Raw genomic sequence first — 22,465 nt, forward strand, 5'->3', positions numbered from 1 at the left:
CCCAAATTTTAATCTATTCTGACACACAAATATTTATACTAGCTATTGAGCATTTTAATAATTCCCTGTGCTTTTTTAAATACTTTCTCACATTTATTTGAATACTTACCAATGATTATTTTTTTACTAGTTGTTGATTTTAAATTATTCCCAACTTTTAATAAACTACTTTTAATAAGATACTTCCTGTTTTTGCGTATTAATTAGAAGCCAAAATAAACTATCGTACACAGAAGTCAAGCAAAAATGGGATTACATTTTGTTTGATTTTTATTCAAAATTTAGGTTAATTTTATCTTGTCTATAAAAACAAACAATGTAAAATAGTACTCTGTGTATAGATAATAATAATTTAATTTAAGATTATACTTGTCTATTTTCCACGTCCATTTCTCAAATCTGACCATATTTAGTGACAGCACCACTTAATATGTTAGTTGATTAATTTATCGGTAACATCTCTGCACTTGGCCCTAATTCTTTGATTGGGTGATTCCTTCAAATATTTTAGATAGAAGCGTTAAGAAATTAATAATATCTTGACTTTATGTCTGGTTTTAGTGGTTACAAACAAACATTGTGTATATCAGTGATAAGCAACTTGCGGCCCCGCGGATGAATTTCTGCTCCCCAGTATTTTTTTATAATATATCGATGAACGAACAAAATTATATCGTTTTGTAAAATAATTAGTTTGGGTAAAATAATTAATTAATTATGCGAAAAATATATGTTTATCAAAGCGACATTCAAAATGTATTTGGTATTTAATTTGGCACTCGATGATAAGAAAGGTTGCTCATCACCGGTGTATAAGTATAATTACTTTTTTATAAAGTTGTTCAACAATGACTTTGAAATTACTTTATTATTTTTTTGCTTTTGAAATTCCACACAAAATTCCTTGATTCCATGGAACTGATTGGGAAACACTAGTTTGGAATATGATCTATGTTTCAGTAAAATAATTTTATTGCAAGTGTTATTTTGACTAATAAGGTAAAAGTTATTCCCCAAACAAAATTCCATTGATTAATCAATCATTGGGTAAAAATATAAATAAAGTGTTATGTTCAAGGAGTACTTACACAACCAGTCCCTGCGAGCAAGTGGGAACAGAGACAGCCACCGCAATGCCCATTTGACTCTCCCTTTGCTCGCTGAGCACGGCCATGTTCCTCTGGATTTCCTGCTCTGACTTGGGGGCGTTAATGGTGGCCGCTCCTAGGTAGCTCACTCCGCTGAACACTGTGCACTCTTGGTCCACATCTGACACTTGAAATGACACAATATAGTCACAAAAGAATTTTGTAAAAAATCATTACATTTACTACAGTCGTTTTCAAAATTGTTTCAGTGTGGAAATCACTCAAATCAATTTGTCTCACTTCTTTTAGCTACTTGTTACATTTGCTAACTACACCCACATTATAAAATATCTTAATATTTAAATAATGGATGCGATAGATATATTGATACCGAATTTTATAAATTACATAAACAACGAGGGGTGGAGGTAGACTGTTAAGATTCGACATAAATAATGCACATTAAACTTTTTTAGTCATACTTATTTGTTTTTATTGAACTAAGAATACAATTTGCAGATGGTGCTAATTAATTTTTAAAATTCAACTAAACCCTGCCTTAGCCAAACCATAATAGTTTATGTATGATATGGGCGATCCAACAAAATAGTGCACACTTTTTCAGTCATACTTATTTGTAAAATATTCTTCTATCTTCAGATATTTTAGATATTTTATAGATAAACGAATATTTTTTTTACTACTATCTACTATGGTTTGGATTAGGCAGGGTTTAATTGAATTTACTAACAAAAACTATTTACACATTGTAATCTTAGTTCAATGAAAACAAATACGATTGACCGACAAAATTTAATATGCACTATATATATCGGATCTTAACGGCCTGCCTCCACTCTTCACCACTGTTATATACTGTATAAATCGTAACATGCCGAGGATCATTGAACACGCTTTTGTTTCGGAAAATACATTTAAAAATTACATCACCACTTATATACAATTTAGACCTGGATTTTAGTTCAACCGACAACATAACGCAGAGATTTTGAGTCTTTGATTATAGAATATGGTTAAAATAATTTTGTAACTTTTTATTACCTTCCTCGTCACTCTCGGTGGGTTTCATGTGATCCTGCTTCTCGGTGGGCGAATGCGGTAGAGCATCCGGCGTTGTCTCTCCGTCTTCATCATTATTTGGTGTTTGGTAGAACTTGGAGCCACCCACCAACCTGCACGTATCCTAAAACAACAAATGAATTCGTTGGTTATCTCAAATGAAACAACATTGGATGATTTTTACTGATCAACTCAATATAAAGTAGTTATTTTACCAACAGTTGACTTAAATAGTCATTTTAGTACATAACCCAAATTTGGGAAATAATTTGGTTTCACAACCCAAAATAATATTAATACAATACCACATACAGATAGTAATTAAATGCAAAATACAATAGGTATGTATGATGGTAACAATATTAAATCTTATTCATGTAAACTTTGGCATTGAGACACCATTTATCAAAATTCCATATGAAGTAATCTACGAATAAAAAAAGAAAGAATGAGCAAATGTACAAATCACGGCAATCAGTAAGACCGGCAAATATGGCCGACATTGCGTGATACACAAAATTACACATACGAAGTTTATACACACACGTACAGACCACATGATATTTGTTTACGCCAAATCGTCGCTTTCCAAGATGGCGAATTTGGTTACCCGTTTTTATACTGCAATGAATCAGTATGTTCCTTCCTTTCTTTTTTTATTCGTTGGAAGTAAAATAAACTATTTATTTTATTCAACGAATAATAAATTCACGAGATTTGAGAATGTAACATTGTTTATATTGTTTTAAATTAAGATATCATTTAAGTCCCCTAATTACTCAATAAAAGAAATAGTTTATTAAATTATTAGTAAGGGTAAGTACGTTATAACTAAAATTACGAGTGATCGGGTCGTCGATTAGTAATTAAGACACAATCACTGCTGACCTGTTAATTCATATTTAATTACCACATTTAAATATCATGTTAATTATATCTAATGGCCAACTAATCCAAACGCGCCAGTCGCGGTGTCAGCACTAAATGAGTTTAATTGATACCTTGATTTAAAACACAAAAACCGATAGCCAAACATAACACAACTTGATAAGCATCTCATGTAAAACCTACTAGTGAATTTCGTCATAATTAGAAAGGATGCCCGTAGCTTCATTGGCTGCGAATCCAATAGATACAGGTTCAAGTCCCGTCGGGCCTCAAAAAAAGATTTTTTCGAGTAGATAGGTATATGTCCGAGCTATTTTCAAATTATGTATGTTCCATATGAATTAATTGTAAAAATTGTAAACATAAGTATTAACCATTCTCATGTAACACTTTTTATGCATAACATAACCTTTTAAAAATCAAATTATTTTAGAGCTTTTTTAAAATTAAATATTCAGTTTTTAAAAGGCTTCGAATTTGGAGCCATACACTATACCAGTAATTGGCACCCCATATTTCATATAACTTGATAATAAATTCAATGCTCAAATACAACAGCCTACGGACGCATTCGTGTTGGTTTTTCCACATAGTACGGCGTATATATATAGGCAGTAACATTGCATAATTAAAATTTATTAAGGTACGTACCTATCAAGGTAAGCTCTAAATGGGTGCCGGACGAAATCCCGCAGGCCGAAATCCCGAAGGCCGAAATCCCGAATGCTGAAATCCCGAATGGCCGAAATCCCGAAAGCCGAAATCCCGAAAGCCGAAATCCCGAAAGCCGAGATCCCGAATACCGAAATCCCGAACGCTGAAATCCCGAATGGCCGAAATCCCGAATGGCCGGAATCCCGAAGGCCGAAATCCCGAAAAATAAAAAAATACAAACACCAATAATTGCGCAATTTTTAATTGCGCAATTTTTACAACAAGTGAGACAAAATCTATTTGTTCTACAAAATTGTCTATCCTGCAAAAAATTGCGCAATCTGCAAAACCCATTTTCCACAAAAAATGGGTTTTGTCTCTCTTATTGATGTTTGTGTTATTTTTATTTTTCGGGATTTTGGCCTTCGGGATTCCGGCTATTCGGGATTTCGGCCATTCGGGATTTCAGCGTTCGGGATTTCGGTATTCGGGATTTCGGTATTCGGGATTTCGGCTTTCGGGATTTCGGCTTTCGGGATTTAGGCTTTCGGGATTTCGGCCATTCGGGGTTTCAGCATTCGGGATTTCGGCCTTCGGGATTCCGGCCTTCGGGATTTCGTCCCAAACCCCTCTAAATAATTACTACATAATAACAAGGCCCATAATATACGATTTCCTTAGGATCGAACATGGTAAAAAAAAGCACTTGAATAGTAATTTCCGAGTGAAACAAGTAGGTATTCGAAAAGGAATTGATTCTGTTTTTAAAGTAGGTACATGATGTTACCTACAAAATATAGATAGTCAAATCTTGCCATCTATAATTGAAATTGGCAGCGTTACGAACGAGCGTGAGTTATAATTTGAAGTATTCTAATTGAATTATAAATAACAGGAAGAAAGACGCATGTACGGCATAACTGATGAGTGATGATGACCCATCCAATTCACAACGCAATGAAAAATTATTGTTTGATGCAAATGGAAGTTATCAAACCTCGTCATTCAAATGAGATTTAAATACAAATAAATAAATAACTGGTGGGAGTTTCCACCTCATAACTCTGCACTCCGGCTGATGTACCTACTTAATATATTCTAAAAATATTTGTTCTACATATATTATCTATTTATTTATTTATTACTACATATAATTAGATCCAATTTTGTGTCAGGTAATCGGGCAAAAAAGCGTATCAGTGTAGTAAAAAGTGCAAAAAAAGTGTAAAGCATATAGTGTATACTCTAAGAATATGAAAAAAAAATGAAATTTACCCACATGATTTAATAAAAATCTGATTTTTTCATACGCCTTCACTCACATAAATAAATAGGATTAGTAAATTTGTTTATTTATTCAACGTATATTTCGCAGGATATAAGAATATTACATTCTTTATTGAACACACATAATTCGGACACACGTCAGAAATATACACATACATCTTTTAAAAAAAATTGGTCCCAAGTGGGAGTTGAACCCGCATCCATTGAATCACCCGGACCAGATTTTTTCTAGTAGGTAGGTAGGTGTTTCCGAATTATGTATAATATGTATAATAATAATATTAGACGCAATGATAAATAAATAAACATTTGATTTATTTTATTTTACATAATAGAATCTATATTATTTACTTTGAAATATGAATTGACAGTTATTATAACACACGTATGGAAGTAGGACAACTACAGGCAGATCACGTCTTACAGATAAAAATCACCCAACCACCATTGAGGCTCTTATTTAATATACCATAAGGCATGGCCCCCACATCCTGAAGCGGGCCCCCAGGCTAGGATCTTTGGCGGGCCCCTAGACCCATCGCTATGGATAAAGACAGTGTGACGCTCTACAGTAGCGTTTTCATGTCAAATCATGTAGGTACGCGGTAAAATTAATGTGTACCTATATTTAGGGTTTTTAGTATATATTAATATATCCATTTGAATTATGGAGTTGTACTGTACAACCCATTGATATACTACTGGATGAATCATATGCTTCTTAAAATGACGCCCGATTTTCAGCGAGTCGGCCTTTGTTAAAACTTACTGAGTAAGCCCGGTCTAGCTTGCATCTTACTCTAACTAATAGTCAGCGCATGACGACTTGCTCTGTCTGTTTTGCGTTGCAGCCACCCTTAGGTTTACTATTCCAAGAACGCAAATTTAGTTTTATAGCCAGGGCAATACGGGTGAAATTCGGGAATCCATGTTAACGGTCTTAACGCATTATACCTACAAGGAAATATTATAAGACGATATTCGTTATATCTTTTGTGGTACATTTTTAAAATGACACTTGTATGGGAACTGCTCATCTAGTAGTATATCAATGGTACAACCACATAATTGTAAATAATAATATTATTGGAAGGAAAATAGCGCCTTTTTTACTATAAATGCAACTTTGTGATGTGTGTTTATCTCACTTATCTGGTCGACTCGCCTCGCCGGGCCCCTCCTGAGCCCGGGCCCCCAGGCTAGAGCCCTGTCAGCCCCCCCTTTGTGGGGGCCATGCCATAAAGGAAAATGAAGGTCATGAGATTTACACTGACGTCGACTGTATAGAAAGAAACAAATTATCCTAGCAGCTAAGGCAGCACAGACCTAAGGAATGGAAATCGCCGAGTGCACAATGACGATGATGACAAAAATTGTATAAAAATAATCTTAAACTAAATATAATGAAAAATGTATACAGTTAAGTACCAACCGTTTCTGGGCATTTATCCTTCATCCTTTTCATAGGAACCAATAACTTAATTAAGTGAGCGGTTGTCAGCACTAATTCTTTCATTGAAAGTTATTTACTGAACTCCACGGGCACCCAAATAAAATTCAATACAAAACTCTGAAGAACAAAACTTGTCTTTTAGTCACCGCATAGAAGCGTAGACTGTCACCCACATATAGCACAAAAGATACTAACTAGAAAGTAAAAAAATCACTATATTTTATACCACATTATTTCATTAGTTCACAATATCGAAAATAAAAATCACAGAAGAATTAATATAGATATAGCGGGCAGTTTCACAATCTATCGAATTGGATATTTCCCTATCTTGTCATTTTGCTAAAAAGTGAAATTGAAGGTTTAATAGAATGACAGTAGTGGTTTTTAAAATCATCACTTCCTTAGAAATTCCCAGTGTAAAGAATTTTTCCTTGAGAATGTCAACACAGTTAGGATTTTTTTTAAGCACTGATCCTGTTTGTGGTTGCACAGCAGAGTAAAGGAGTTTCTTATCAATTTTTTATACCACTATTCAAACACATTGGCCATATTAATATAACCTTTATAACACATTAAATAATATTATCTACACACTGATAGTGTCAATAAAAAACTATTATATTATTTACATCAATAATAATTTCTAAATACCAGGGTGTAAAGATACATAAGTCATAAAATTGCATTTTATGTTTTAATACCGATTCAATAAGTCAAATGTTGTTTGGATATGTTATATTACAAACAAGATTAGTCTAAAAAAAAGGTGAAAAGCACACAAACCAAACTTGTGATTACTTATTATATTCATTCCAATGTTGTAACACTTATATTATTTATTAGTTAAATTGGTTTCATTCTGTTCAATTTGTGATATTTTGGTGTTTTCTATTTTTTCTGTGGGCACAAAAACATTTCTACTGAGAAAGAAAAAAAAAATTGACTTATATCGTTTTAAACCCAGGCCGTAGATATTATATTGAATGAGTTAGGAGTATAAATAAAATTCCCAGTAAGACCCATATCCATTAATGAATCGAAAGCATTATTGAAGACTGAAATGATAATATAAATTTATGTATTAAAACTGACAGGAAATTAACATTCTTTATCATTTTCCATTGAAGCATTTCGTAAAGATGTATCAATAGCTATACCTCCTACATGACATTGTGTATTACTACAAGAGGTGACAAGCAGTGTTATCAACAGTCATTAATAAAAATATGCCAGTTAGCGTAAGAAATAAGCTAGTTGGCAGAAAAAAATGTTAGTGTTTCTCTGCCAACTAGTACTTAATAAGATATAATTACAAACATTTAAGAGAAGAGAGATTAAAGGAATGTTTCGCACCTTATAAATATAATTAGAAGTCATACAGCTAAAAAATAATGCAAACATACAAAATTTGGTCATAGCTTAAATAATGTGATGTTACATTTATTTTATTGTTAAGATATATATTATTACAAAAGGGCAGCATGTTGATTTTCAAACAAATCTGGTATATTATTCCAGCTTTTTATGAGAAATTTTAAGCTCTTTACGGTGACGATAAATGATAGATCTGCTAATAACAATGCTAAATTGGCAACGCTTACCACAAGACATCCATTGCAGCAGTGAAACAAGTCAAAGAAATACCCATTTTTGAGGTATTCACACGAATTGTGATCTCACCGTGCATCAAACGAGCACTCAAGGTAAAGAAGCCGATGTCTTGTGAATCGGACCATATGGGCTGCTATATATGCAAGTAAGAAGGAAAATATTACTGTACAAACATTTCAAACGATTGATTAGCATCAGAGTCATCAAAATTAGGTTTCCATGCGAAGATTTTGTTCGCATTCACGAATTAATGGATGTTCGAATGCAACATCAACAAAAAACTCAATTGACACTGATTGACAACTCTTAAGATCATTTACGTTATGCGTCTGCAGTTTTTTAGATCTGGGAATATTTCGGGAGCAGTCACCCAAGACTGAGGTCACCACACAGTCAAGTGTGCTTTGACTGAGTTTACCGAGTGCCATTGCAATGTTCAAGTGAGAGGATTAAAGCGAATGCTAGAAAAACTATAAAAATAAATAATAAAGGAAACTAAACCAAAGGGGTCAAACTAAGTGAAGACATCCTTTCGCCTGCCATATGAAATCTTGCACGAAGCCTATTGGATCGTTTTCTCTCGCTCGGCGTCGCTCTAATTACGTCATATTTTCTATCAAAACTATCGAGCTTCATGCTTATATGGTATGTTTATAGGACCAACAGCTGATCGAGCAGACTACAATAACTCTTCCGTTTCCATACACATTTCAGGACATTCCCAGAGGATGCGGTTAGCATACTGAGATTCACTGCCACAGAGTCACGAGACCGATCAATAAGAAATGTACATAATCAGTTAGTGTGTTAAAAACAAAATGAAATCAGTACAAAAATAACACAGGTCTTTATCAAAAGTGTAACATATGTATTCACTGGTTCTATAAACAAATAACATGCAGATATAAATACCGATTATACTGAAATAGTAAAGTAAACAAAGATAGTGTTGCACAGTTCACTACCAACTAAACGCAAAATGTCATTTTTTTATTAATTTCAATTTTAACTTTAGCAATCTTCCTCCCACTCAATTTTTCTAAACACACTCATGTGACATCCCGACACTTTTAATGCAATGAATCATTAATGAATTGATTAAAACAAAACAAAACAGCAATCATTTAACTGTGTACAATGTTTTGTAGTAATGTACTATCGATGTATGTTTTCAACTGGATTTTAAAATGATAATTTTAATAAACAGGCAAAGTTTCCTTATTATGTACATATTAGGAATATAAAAAACGATAAGTGCTCAGAAATAAATATGCATTGTATGGCTGTACAACATTTACATTGTTAATATTCAATCCATGTTATCTATACCTACTAATTACTCTGTAGAAATAAACAAAATTGAATGTCTGTTTGTGATTTAGAAATAATAACCTTTTGACCAATGTAATTTCCATGGAATGGCAACATAGTGTTTGAAAAACTGTCTGTTTCGTTATAAAAAAAAACTATGAAATGAAAAATAAACTATAATGGTTCTGTTTCAAAGCCATTAAAGGAGTTCAATTAATAGAAATAAACTACATGGAAAAATAAAATTGTAGATAATCAACATCATCAATGCCTGTCTTCTCTTCATATATTATACGTTTTTATGTTTATCAGTATTTTTTCATTTTTCATTCTCTCAGGATTACTGTGTTGTTCTATTTCAAATTATGTAACTTTGTCTTCGAGACATTTATCTTTAAACCTACTTTGCGGCTTGCTACTGCATCTTTTCCTGGAAATCTTCTAGGTTTTTCAAAAAAGACAACAACATGGCCTGCAATGATGATCTCCCACTGTGTCATCTAAATAGATAGATTTTACAGCGTAATGGTGAATAGTTCGGGTGCAATCATGTCGCCTTGCGCTAATGGGCCACAATTACTGTTAATTAGTAATAAAACAAAAACTGAAATTAATGAAACTAATTAGACTAAGTTATTTAACTCTTGTGTGATTTGAACTATCACCTAACACAAATTCTATTACATACTATATAATCAACTAATTGTTGCCACATTTTGATCCTGTCATTGAATGCGGTAGTCTCATTAAAAGCAAAGTCTACTTTAAAAATAATGATAACTTGGCGACCTTTCTTGTATCTTGTACCCTTCTTTGGAGTAATTTAATAGCAATTTTCTACTTTGTTTGATTTGAAAGACTACTCTACTCTTGTAAAGTATCTAACCCAGTGGTTCCCAAAGTTGACTGGGCTCCGACCCATCTAACAAAAATTTCCAATCTTGGGACCCACCTCTTAGCTGTCTTAGAGAAAAGAGGGCATAAATATTGGTAATGCTCAGATTCCCTAGTGGCGAGTCGTGGAACTACTTAATGCTGTCTTATTAATTGTTCTAATTGAAATAAAAAAAATATTTCTTATAAGTGTTACCAATATTAATGAAAGACTGTTGAAATAAGAAACATAACTTAAATAAAAAAAAATATTACTTAAATACCTACACCTGCAAGGTTTTTTTACAAAGTTATTTTAATGGGAAGGATGTATTTGTTTCTTATTTTTCTTCATTACAGTTTTGGCATCAACTTCAACTTATATATCCAATTTATTTCGGTATTTAGTTTTAATGTTAACCATAGCCGAAAATCCGACCTCACATAGATATGAGGTAGTAAAGAGGAGGAGGACTTTCATAGCTTCATCGAACAGGCAAGGATAATTATCAGCAACTGAGAGCCAGAATTTCGTTAACTGTTTACGATTGAAACTATTTTTCAGTGACGTATCTTCTGATAAATCAATGAGTTGTTCTTCACTTGCTTTTGTTGACATACTAGTAGGTAAGTTGTCTTGAAATGGGTTACAAATCCAACGCAACGAATCAAACTTTTTCATCTCTTCCCCAAAATAGTCGTCAAAGTTATTCTTCTATTTACTATTATTACTTCCTATTTTTTTTAATTCATGTATACAGTGGCGAGGGTCCACTAAATATTCGCTCGCGAACCACTGGTGGGTCGCGACCCATAGTTTGCGAAACCATGATCTAACCGATTAAAAATGTATTTGATATGGAAATATATAAATAGATGGACACATTTTTTTTTCATTTAAGACTTATGTTACTTATTGTGAGTGGCGGCTCGTCCATATGCACTACGGAACTGCAGCACCCCCAAGCAAATTGAGAAAAATGTAATATTATAATATACATAAATTTATGTATATTATATGAAAATATCAATATTATTTAAGCGTGTGATAAGCTCGCCCTCGCACCAATACATCCAATGATCAATAATATTATCATACACCGCGGTAGGTACTTGATTTTGCACAGTACCGTTTCCGATAGAATTTGCTCGAGTTGACAATGGGGGGCCCGGGGAGAGAGGCTCGCAGCTGCAAGCTTAATCAGTACTGCGGGTCAGTCAGTCCGATTTCAGTATTTCGCCCATAGACGAATATACTTTCGCCGTTTCTGCATCGCACGTGAGCACACCCGCCACAGCGAGGAAAGAAATACAGCTATAATGATTTATTAACATTGTTAAAAATTATTTCTGCAAGCAATTTATGCAAAGTTCTTTATTTTAATTATTAATATAATTAATAATTTATATTTAATTTTGATGTTAATAGTAAAATATAATCCAAATAAACATTTTTTTTATTTTTAATCAACCGCAACACCCCCAAATATCTTATCCACGATCCGCCACTGCTTATTGTTCTATTTTATAGTTAATTTATTTTGTATTTTATACATGACATGAATGTCTTATATGTATAATTTGCAATCTTCGTTCAATCAAAATATGTATTTTGAGTGAATGGATAGTAAGGTCCAATTAGTCATCCAATAATGATTAATAATACACTATTATGAGGTATAATAAGATATTATGTAACCTATCGTAAAAAAAGAATTCAACACAAGTTGTTAAAAAATTAATGATAAATTTTATTTTTTGTTTGCATTATTTTAACAAATCTAAGCACAATAATTAAGAATTTTAAGATGCACTTAACACTGTGGTTTTTTTTTTTTTAATTACACGTCGCAAACTTTTCACTTTCACATTATGAAAATCCATTCAATACAAGCTAAAATGCTTCTTCAACAAATGTATACACACATACTGAACAAATATCACATACCAACATATTCCTTCTCAGTGGCGCAACACCCATCAAGGTACTTTCCCACAGTGTGTATATCCATAAAAAATGATATCGAGCTCCGTTTGTTAGTAAAATTAAGCTAGAAGTTGACTGCAAATTCATTTATATTCATTAGCCGCCATTTTTTATATTTGAGGCCTAAATTTAAACATGATTTGGTATTGATTTTAATGATGTGAAGGAATTTTTATTTCGCTATTCGCTTTTGCTAATCGTTTACTAACGTGCTTTCAAAAATAAAATAATCCATTTCCAGTCTTAAATATGCTTGACAGTTTATTGCAATTATCTCAAAATGGTGAAATATGGAGGTTACTAACTTTGAAACTAACATCCTCAATTGTCATTAAATGCGCATCCTGTTTTAGAAACAAAGCACACTATGAGATCTCCAAATAATTCTGAAAAGGTATTGCAATAAAATTAATAAAGGCTTCAAATGACTATATTAATCATATTTTTGATTGCGGAATAATATGGCTAAAGTATGCAACTCTTCTGCATTTGATGATAACTCATATTAATAATAGTAGTAAGTAAAAGTGGTGTAATTCACAAAACCCATCAATCAATTAAAATGGGTTTTTTTATGAATCTGCTTTGATTTCATTTTTATGCACTTACCTATTTTTTTCCACATGTACTAAACTTTTAAATCCAAATCTTGGCAGGTTTTTTTAATTCTTAATTTTTCTTTTGCAGTTCACAAATTTTTTTTTTGATTTAATAGACGATACACTTAAAGTACCTTAAGGGGGGACATGCTCGTCGAAGGTCAAAATTGAGTTTTTATTGTATTTTCAAACCATGATCCTGGACACTCCTTAAACGTTGTAGATAATCTATTTATATAATTTTGAAGCCTTATTATCCTTTATAGTTATTTTAAACATTTAATGACTGCATAAAGTATTTTTATTACATAAAATAGTATTCTTTTAAACCTCTCGCTCTAATGTTTCAGAATATAGTCATATTTCGGTACATAACTGAGCAGTGGTGTTAAGATTTTTTACATTTATTAATTTTTAAACGCATTTATAAAACCATTAGTATAATTTATTACGAGATAATTTTTGTAAAATATTCACGATAAAAAATTATATTGATAATCTCTGTGATCCCAAATTTGACAAGAACGGCCGTATGTTGTAGCTTAACCACTGAGGAATGACAAAAGAAATGGCTTATTTCAAAAAAACACTACCTTATTCTTAGGTCAATAATTATTATAAAGCAATCATTATTCATAAGATGTTTATCACACTTGAATGGTCAAAGAGATAGCTTATAATAAGTATCTTTAGAATCATCTTCAAATGTGTTAATCTTGCCGATTTTTTGAATAATAAAATGCCTAATTCTTGTCAAATTTGGGATCACAGAGATTATCAATATAATTTTTTATCGTGAATATTTTACAAAAATTATCTCATAATAAATTATACTAATGGTTTTATAAATGCGTTTAAAAATTAATAAATGTAAAAAATCTTAACACCACTGCACAGTTATGTACCGAAATATGACTATATTCTGAAACATTAGAGCGAGAGGTTTAAAAGAATACTATTTTATGTAACAAAAATACTTTATGCAGTCATCAAATGTTTAAAATAACTATAAAGGATAATAAGGCTTCAAAATTATATAAATAGATTATCTACAACGTTTAAGGAGTGTCCAGGATCATGGTTTGAAAATACAATAAAAACTCAATTTTGACCTTCGACGAGCATGTCCCCCCTTAACTTGTTTTTCAGATAGAGAGAAATGGTATAAACATAATATATTACGCCTGTGATGGCCTAGTGATCTAAGGATCGAACATGCTGATGTAATGTAATGTAAACATATTATATTATACACATAATCACTCATATTATTAAAAAAAAATATCTGACTAATAAATTTATTAATCTAAAAAAAACTTAATTTGGTATGACTTACAATTTAAAACAACATGACGTGAATTCTTTTCCAGCAAGGCTATTCTAACGTATCACTTTATGTATTCAGGCAGTTAATTATCACAAGAAGTTAACTGTCAAAAGTGCTATCTTTTAACACCTCTCTCGGTTGTGTTAATTTTGAGAGCGAGATAGAGTACTCCAATTACATATTGAAAATTGAGATGCGAGATGTGACTATTTTGAAAAATAATTTATGTCATTGGTCACAGCCGCCGCATTTTTTTAATTTTAATTAATACATTGTATTTCCAACAAGAATTGACAGTTAACACCATTAAAGATACTATTATTTGGTTCTCTTTTTTATAAAATTTAGGTATATTTACAACAATTCTATTGAACTTATTTAAAGACCATGATTACTGTGTCTTTACTATTTGTATCAATAATCATACATTAGAAGCAAAATGGTCCAACAAAACAAACATACAGCTGTAAAAATACACAATATTATATGATTTCTTAAATCTTGATTTTTTATCTACTAAATTGAAACTTTTGTGGTTTTTGTTTAAGTATAATTTTTGTGCTGGGACAAATACTCATTATAAAGTTTACTTTTAGTGCAAGCATAGAATTTTTAAGTAATACTTTGGTAATCTTGTGATTAAAATTACAATCAGATGTGTGAAAATGTGTGCCGCGGAATTAACGTCATGCTGTTTTGCTAGATGTGACTTTACATACTGAAGAATCTGACGCACGATTGGACAATGGTCTTGCGGAGTAACCTTTAAGAGTCATGAAAATGATCCTGGCATGTGCAATAGTATATGCATTAGCGATCCAATTAATAAGTAAACAAAAAAACCAAATTGGTACCTATATAAATATTATTACAATTTTGTAGATATAAAAAACATACGATTATCGCTTTTATTTATTCAATATATCTATGCAAACTTTTGAAATATTGTTTGACATGGCTTTTAAATAACTTTTAAATACTTATTTGATAACTAGACAAAAATTTGAAAAGATATCTATCTATTCACAGCAATATTCATATTTTGTTAGTCATTTTTAGATGTTTGCTATGCATAAAATTCACTTGAATCCTGACGAATTTTCACATTTCTCTTAATATTCAGCGATGTGTGATTTAAGATTTTTGTTATTATTTGTTCATTATGTAGATATTTTCTAATGTTTTGTGCTGTTTATTTCGCATGTAATTCAGATTACTTTTTTATAATATTACTTACATAAAATAAAGCTATCCGGGGGCCCAGAAGTTCCGCCACTGTTCCCTACATGCCCTCTGTTTTATTTAACCATTAAGGTGTTAGTAATGCCCATTGTGCATTGTAATTTACAGTTTTGTAATCCATTTATGAAATCTACAATCATCAACACATAAACAAACTAAAGACTGAATACCACACCAAGTCCACTTTTAATGTTCACATAAAACAAAAACCATTATGAAGTTCATAACATTCCAATTTTACTGCGACTGAAATGTTAATGGGTTGCCATAATTGCATAAAAATTATGCACACTTCTGATAAGACCAATGTCATAAATGCAGCTCGCATTGAAAATTGGCAATAATCTCAAGGTCATTTCAAAGGACAAGTTGAAGGTAGCGATAACGCAGGTAGGTAAAATAAGGTTACATTTGTAAGTCGGCTTTTAGCTCCGTTCACATTCGGGCATTTTTTCATTTGCTAGATGAACACATCGCAGTGCATGCGTAGCCCGTACATTGCCTGCCTCAAACGGGTTTCAATGGCCGTTTTTCATGATGAAAGTGCTAGCGCATATAGTTCCATCACCGATGAACTACTTTGCAATATCGTGCCAGTGTTGACAACCAAAAGATTCCATGAAAAATGTATAATAGTTTGTTCAATAATTTTACACCAAATAAGCTAAAAATACAGTTAAGATTCAAAACAAGAAATGTTCTGTGTACTATAGTTTTTTCAAAATACAGTAGGCGGTCGGTAATCCGGCACCCATATTTGTTCACCTATGCCGGATTGTCGGAAATGCCGGATTATTGGATTTCTATAGGAAATAATAAATAATCTGTCAAGGTCGGGCACCGAACTGCTGAGCGAACAGCTCTCCGCTCTGTAATCCGGCAGTTTAATGTGAAACCTGCCGGATTATAGAGCAGGAGAGCTGAGTTGCAAACTGCCGGACTATTGAACATGCCGGATTGGTGAACGCCGGATTACCGAGTGCCCACTGTACTATATTTTTTACATCTTTGTATTAAAATCAGCATTATAAAAATATGACAACACTGCTTTCCATGAAGAATTGAAAATTATTTGATGTATAAGTAAAGACAGTTGACGCGGTGCGTAACACGCGATCAGCCTAATAACCCGTTTATATGCATGGATTTACTGCTGGCAGTACGTATTATCGCGGCCATAACAAGAAAATAGTGTAAATACGTATTATCGAGAAAGTTGCAAGACTGCATGCATGGATCAAATAAGTTCAGCGGCTTCAGAAGTTGCAACTTGCACGATATCTGCTCATACGCAGTAGAAATACAGTGGCGAACCTAACTACACAAAAAATACAAACCACACACTGCGCAGATTTTGACAATCTTTTTCCTGTTTCTGCTCTAAACAGTGATGGAGTGCTGACTCTCTACTTTTACCAGAAATCTTCCCCTGAATAATAAGATACTTCTCGGGATGTCGCATCATGTGCCCCAAGTTTGCTAACTTTCTAGTTATATTTCTTCGGCTTCTTTCATACTAAACATAATATAACTTTATTCTTCGTGCTGATAGGAAGCATGCGTTTGTACACCAACATTTTAAGAGCTGCAAGTTTTTTTATTGTTGTGTTCTTACAGAGTGGAGGCTACACACCTCCATGCTGAACTAAACGACCGAAAAGACATGGCCGATTTATTAATTTAGATCATGGTTACATAGTACTTTTCTCATGTAAAAGCCACGGTGACATACATTCTTTTAGTCAACATACAAATTATATCAACTCAAACAAAAATTAATCTAAGTTCCGTAGGTTTGAAAACCAATAAACAATTTTTAATAGTGGTATTTGGATACCTATATAATTTTACGTTTAATTAATATTTTTTATGGTATTTCGAATTTAAACATATTGTGATATAAGATTCCACAAGGTAAAGGTTATCTTAAAAGACTCACACTGACGTACACTGGATCAGACGTATATTATGCAACACTTAATCCCACAACCTACAGTTTTAGAGACAAAAGTTATTATTTTAAAGATGATTTTAAATAAGCATGTCAAGATGCAATTATTCCGAATCAATAAATCTTAATATATCAACTAAATTTGTATTCATTTAATAGAAGTCTATTTTAGTTATTGTTAATTTATGCACTGATTGTGTTATAAACAAAGTCATCTCGGCCCATTTTAACAACGGGTCTATCGCCCGACACAGTTATCGACATTAATAACTCAATAATGTTGTAGAATTAAGAAAAACATTATGTCTTAACGGCCCACATGCTCAGCGTAGGTCAAAATGGAGCTTTTATGGTATTTTCAAAACATAGCCCCATTTACAAAACCATTAGTAAAAGTAATGTTAACATTATATAGTGACATATTTATGATAAAAAATTATATTTTATAATCTTTGTGATCCCAAATTTGACAAGAATTAGGCATTTTATTATTAAAAAAATGGGCACGATTAACACATTTGAAGATAATTCTAAAGATACTGATTATAAGCTATGTCTTTGACCATTAAAATGTGATAAACATCCTACGAATAATGATTGCATTATAATAATTCTAAGAATGAGGTAGTATTTTTTTGAAATACGCCATTTCTATTGGCATTTCCCAGTGGTTAAGCTACAATATACGGCCGTAGCCATAAATTGACAAACGATAAATGGAGTAGGGAGTAAGATCATGTTAACGCGCGTTTGAACATGTACCGTTTTTGCGTTTAAAAATTAATGAACCTAAAAAATCTTAACACCACTGCACATGGATGTACTGAAATATGACTATATTCGAAAACATTAGAGCGAGAGGTTTAAAAGAATATTATTTTATGTAATAAAAATACTTTATGCAGTCATCAAATGTTTAAAATAAATATAAAGGATAATAAGGCTTCATAATTATATAAATAGATTATCTACAACATTTAAGGAATGTCCAGGGTTATGCTTTGAAAATACCATAAAAGCTCCATTTTGACCTACGCTGAGCATGTGGGCCCTTAATATACCAAGATATTTTCTATTCCGTACCTACACAGATTTACTGGTCTCGCAAGGAAACATTGCATTATTAATTGTATTCTTACAATCCATGAACATAGATACAGAGCAAGTCTGGCTATATTTCATCATCTACCGATACATAATATTAGTGAATTAATTTATCTTACCGTGACCACGGGTGAGGGTTCGCAGACTATGGCTCCGATCTCCGCATTACTGGCAACACCGTCCGCCTCGGTGACGCCTGAAGAACTCATACTGCTGATATTCAGATCAGAAATTTCCCTTCGGAGGTCTAGAGTACTAGAAGCGTTTGTCTCTATGAAAGATCTGCGATTCTTTGCTGCCTCTTCTGATAATGGAGTCTGCGTCTCCAGCAGGACCTGGAACAATAGACATTTTTTACAATAAATTATAAATATTAATTATTACACAGAGCAACTTCCTGCTTTTGTGAGTGCCATTGAGCAACATGCCTTTGCGATAAAAATTTACTTGTGAAGTCCTGAACTCTTCTTCCGGGATATCATGTGTACAATAATATGGCTGTGCGGCCTAGGTGGGTGGTGGAATGGCATAAAATGAATCCGTGTAATATTAAAAAATAATTGCTGAATCAAAAAGTTACTTATGAAACATACCTATCTCCCAAAAGTGTATGAAAGAAACGCCCACATTTGATAATATTTAATTACATATGATGAAGATAATTGTAAGTATAGCATTGACAACAATTACCAGTTAAATAATTTTAAATGGCAAAATAATCAATACAAATATTTTATACAACTTGAACAAAAGAGGATTGGCATGTTTATGTTTTTTAATCCTTCCATTTGTTGAGAACAATGCCTTTTCTGGATCACTGATTACAGCCAGTCAAGCAACAACACTAAACTTGTATACACAAACATCTATGTGTGTATGCGCTAATCAAAACTCAGCCATATGTTTTTTTGTTGGCACTTTTTTCAATTCAGCTAAGGTAATAAATACACAATCACGGTATTGCCAGATTAATAAAATCAATTATCCCTACTGTGTCCTTAACCTTACAGAATTTATATTATCATTACATAATCAGTATGTTTAAAAATGGTATATATAACAACAAAGCTTGTTACGAAATATAATTATACAATCGTGTATTTTATAATTAGCAATAATTTTATCCACTTCATCTATCAATGATTAACAATACTTTACAATAATTCATTATTCAGTTCACAGTTTGATTCAAATGAATAATTTCAATTTTAATCCATCTATTTAAATAATCTTAAATCTTTGAAAGAGAATTAAAACGAGAATTAAAAAGAGAATTGAAACGTGATTATTTAAAAAAGGAAATGATCCTACTCCAAGAACACTATAAAGCCCAAGAAAGTCGGCTGTTCTATAGAAAGATAAATAATGTTAGGAAGGGTTTCAAGCCTCGTATCACAATGTGCAAGGATGACAATGGCATGATACTCACAGAAAAGCACCGTATTCTTGCCCGGTGGGTGGGTTTCTTTGATCAACATTTAAATACCCCCCATAATGATGCCGGCAACACTAACATTAATACTCATGACCAGGAATCAGTACAAAGTGGCATGGATGATAACGAAGAACCACCGACATTAAATGAGGTAAAAGGTGCCATGTCAAGGTTAAAAACAAACAAATCGCCTGGAATAGATAACCTCCAGAGTGAATTAATAAAATGTGGGGGAGAAAGTCTGCTCAAACATTTACATAGCCTAATCCACCAAGTATGGACTTCAAAAAAGATGCCAGAAGAGTGGAAGGATGGGCTGATTTGTCCCCTGCACAAGAAAGGAGACCAACTAGAATGTAGTAACTACAGAGGGGTGACACTCCTTAACTCTGCATATAAACTGTTGTCGATTCTAATATTCCAGCGGCTGGAACGCATTGTAGAAGGAGTACTCGGGCACTACCAAGGAGGCTTTCGACGAGGGAGATCATGTGTTACTCAAATATTCACTCTAAGGCAGATTCTAGAAAAGACCACTGAATTCAATATTAACACGTATCACCTGTTCATCGATTTTAAGGCAGCTTATGATAGCATTAATCGATACCGGCTATACGAAGCAATGCGAGAATTTGAAATTCCGACGAAAATAATTAAACTTGTAGAGATGACAATGACACCAGTACAATGCCGGGTAAAGCTTCAAGCGGAAATATCCGAGCCATTTGTATCACTGAATGGCCTAAGGCAAGGTGACGCTCTGGCATGCCTTCTTTTCAATATTGCGCTAGAAAAGGCGATATGGGATGCAAAGATTGATGCCCGTGGCAGCGGCACGATATTTACTAAGCCTGTGCAGCTGCTGGCGTATGCCGATGATATCGACATCATTGCCATATCAGAATTGGCGCTGAAAAAGGCATTCACAGCACTAGAAGCCTCTGCCAAAAGAATGGGTTTACAAATAAACGAGGCAAAAACTAAATACATGCCTGTCTATGTCACACCACGAGAAGTCGCACCAAAGTTAGATATTGGTGCATACAAGTTTGATACGGTCGACAGTTTCATATACCTTGGATCTCTTGTAACTCGACATAATGATATTACAGAAGAAATCAACAAGAGAATCATGTCTGCGAATAAATGCTACTTTGGTCTGTTAAGACATTTTAAGTCCCGCTTACTATCTCGTCGAACTAAAAGCACTCTTTACAAGACACTTGTAAAGCCAGTGCTCACCTACGCATCGGAAACCTGGACATTAACTCTGCGAAATGAACGAGCCCTGAACATCTTTGAAAGAATAATTCTCCGCCGTATATATGGACCGATCAGGGATGGCACCAATTGGAGAAGAAGATATAATGCTGAGCTCTACGGGCTGTACGAAGATTGCAGCGCAGTTCAATCAATTAAGATTGGGAGACTGCGATGGCTAGGTCATGTGCACCGTATGAATGACAATGAACCGGCAAAGAGAGTGATGTCCAGCAATCCAATAGGACGTAGAAGAAGAGGGAGGCCAAAGATTCGCTGGTTAGATGGAGCTGCCAGTGACTGCCGTATTCTGGGGGCACCAAATTGGAAAGCGGCCACACTGGATAGGGACAGATGGAGGGAGCTGTTGGAGGAGGCCAGGACCCACACCGGGTTGTCGCGCCCCTGATGATGATGATGATGATGATGAAATCTTTGAAAGAAGGATTCTACAAGCAATATTCAGAACAAAGAATGAAGATCCACCATCACAAAATCTTCGAGGAATTTGAGTAACCGAACACAATCGAAACCATTATTTCCAAGCTATGATGGGCTGATCATGTCTAACGAATAGATACGCATACAACAGCCCAGAAAGTTCCTAATGTGAAGCCGTCTGGTCGAAAGAGTGTTGAAGAGAGACACCAAATTGTTGGATGGCATTGCTTCAGATGCACGAGCGAAAAGGATCTTGAATAGGAGGATTGCAGAAGATAGACCAGACTGGGGATGGTAACTTGCGAAGGCGGCCGTCATAGTTATACTTAATGAATTAATGAGTAAGGCACTGGCTTCTCATTTGGGGGCTCCGAATTTGAATCGTTTACGTTTCGTTCGTCGAATACGTTTGTGATTTTCACAAAACCTGGGTGTTTCTGTGATTGTTTCATTGTTATCACTATACTATTCTGTTGTAATGTTAAAAAAAGGCCGTTAAAGTAGCGTTACTTACGTGTGATTTGTGAATCCTAAATCTTTTACTGTCAAATGTACATTTATTCATCCATTGATCCCAAAAGAATTAACAGTGTTATAATATCCATCTGGGGAACTAAAAATCGCCACTGATCATTCATGAATTTCACCATATCCCTTCCCTTAACTTCTGTTCTTACACACTATACACAGCGATCCGACATGTTGGTCACAATATACAAGTCATATCATCATTGAAACTAGAAAATTGTGTAACTCCAGAAACACTACTTTACAGGAGAGACAAAAAACATTATGGTTTCCTATACAAATATATGGTTTTAGAGTTTAATCATCCATGATTTAACAATGTTACAATTTTTTTGGAATCACA

General features: G+C 33.4%; 1 protein-coding gene across 2 annotated transcripts in view; it reads right to left on the reverse strand.

The window, feature by feature from the left end:
- GAPcenA (GTPase activating protein and centrosome-associated) overlaps nt 1-22,465 on the reverse strand; it is a 55,082-nt gene that overhangs the window by 26,951 nt on the left and 5,666 nt on the right. The window contains exons 3-5 of one of the 2 annotated variants that reach the window (XM_085947411.1): nt 18,578-18,793; nt 2,151-2,292; nt 1,089-1,269 (exon numbers count right to left, since the gene is read on the reverse strand). In XM_085947411.1, coding sequence (XP_085803537.1) covers nt 1,089-1,269; nt 2,151-2,292; nt 18,578-18,793 — 539 coding nt within the window. Of the gene's footprint in view, nt 1-1,088; nt 1,276-2,150; nt 2,293-18,577; nt 18,794-22,465 lie in introns of both variants that reach the window. The other variant, XM_085947410.1, reaches the window with a different exon arrangement.

This window comes from Rhyacophila brunnea, unplaced genomic scaffold (assembly GCF_057557595.1).
Source record: "Rhyacophila brunnea isolate RB1 unplaced genomic scaffold, BYU_Rbru_1.0 scaffold_2, whole genome shotgun sequence".
NCBI lineage: Eukaryota > Metazoa > Arthropoda > Insecta > Trichoptera > Rhyacophilidae > Rhyacophila > Rhyacophila brunnea.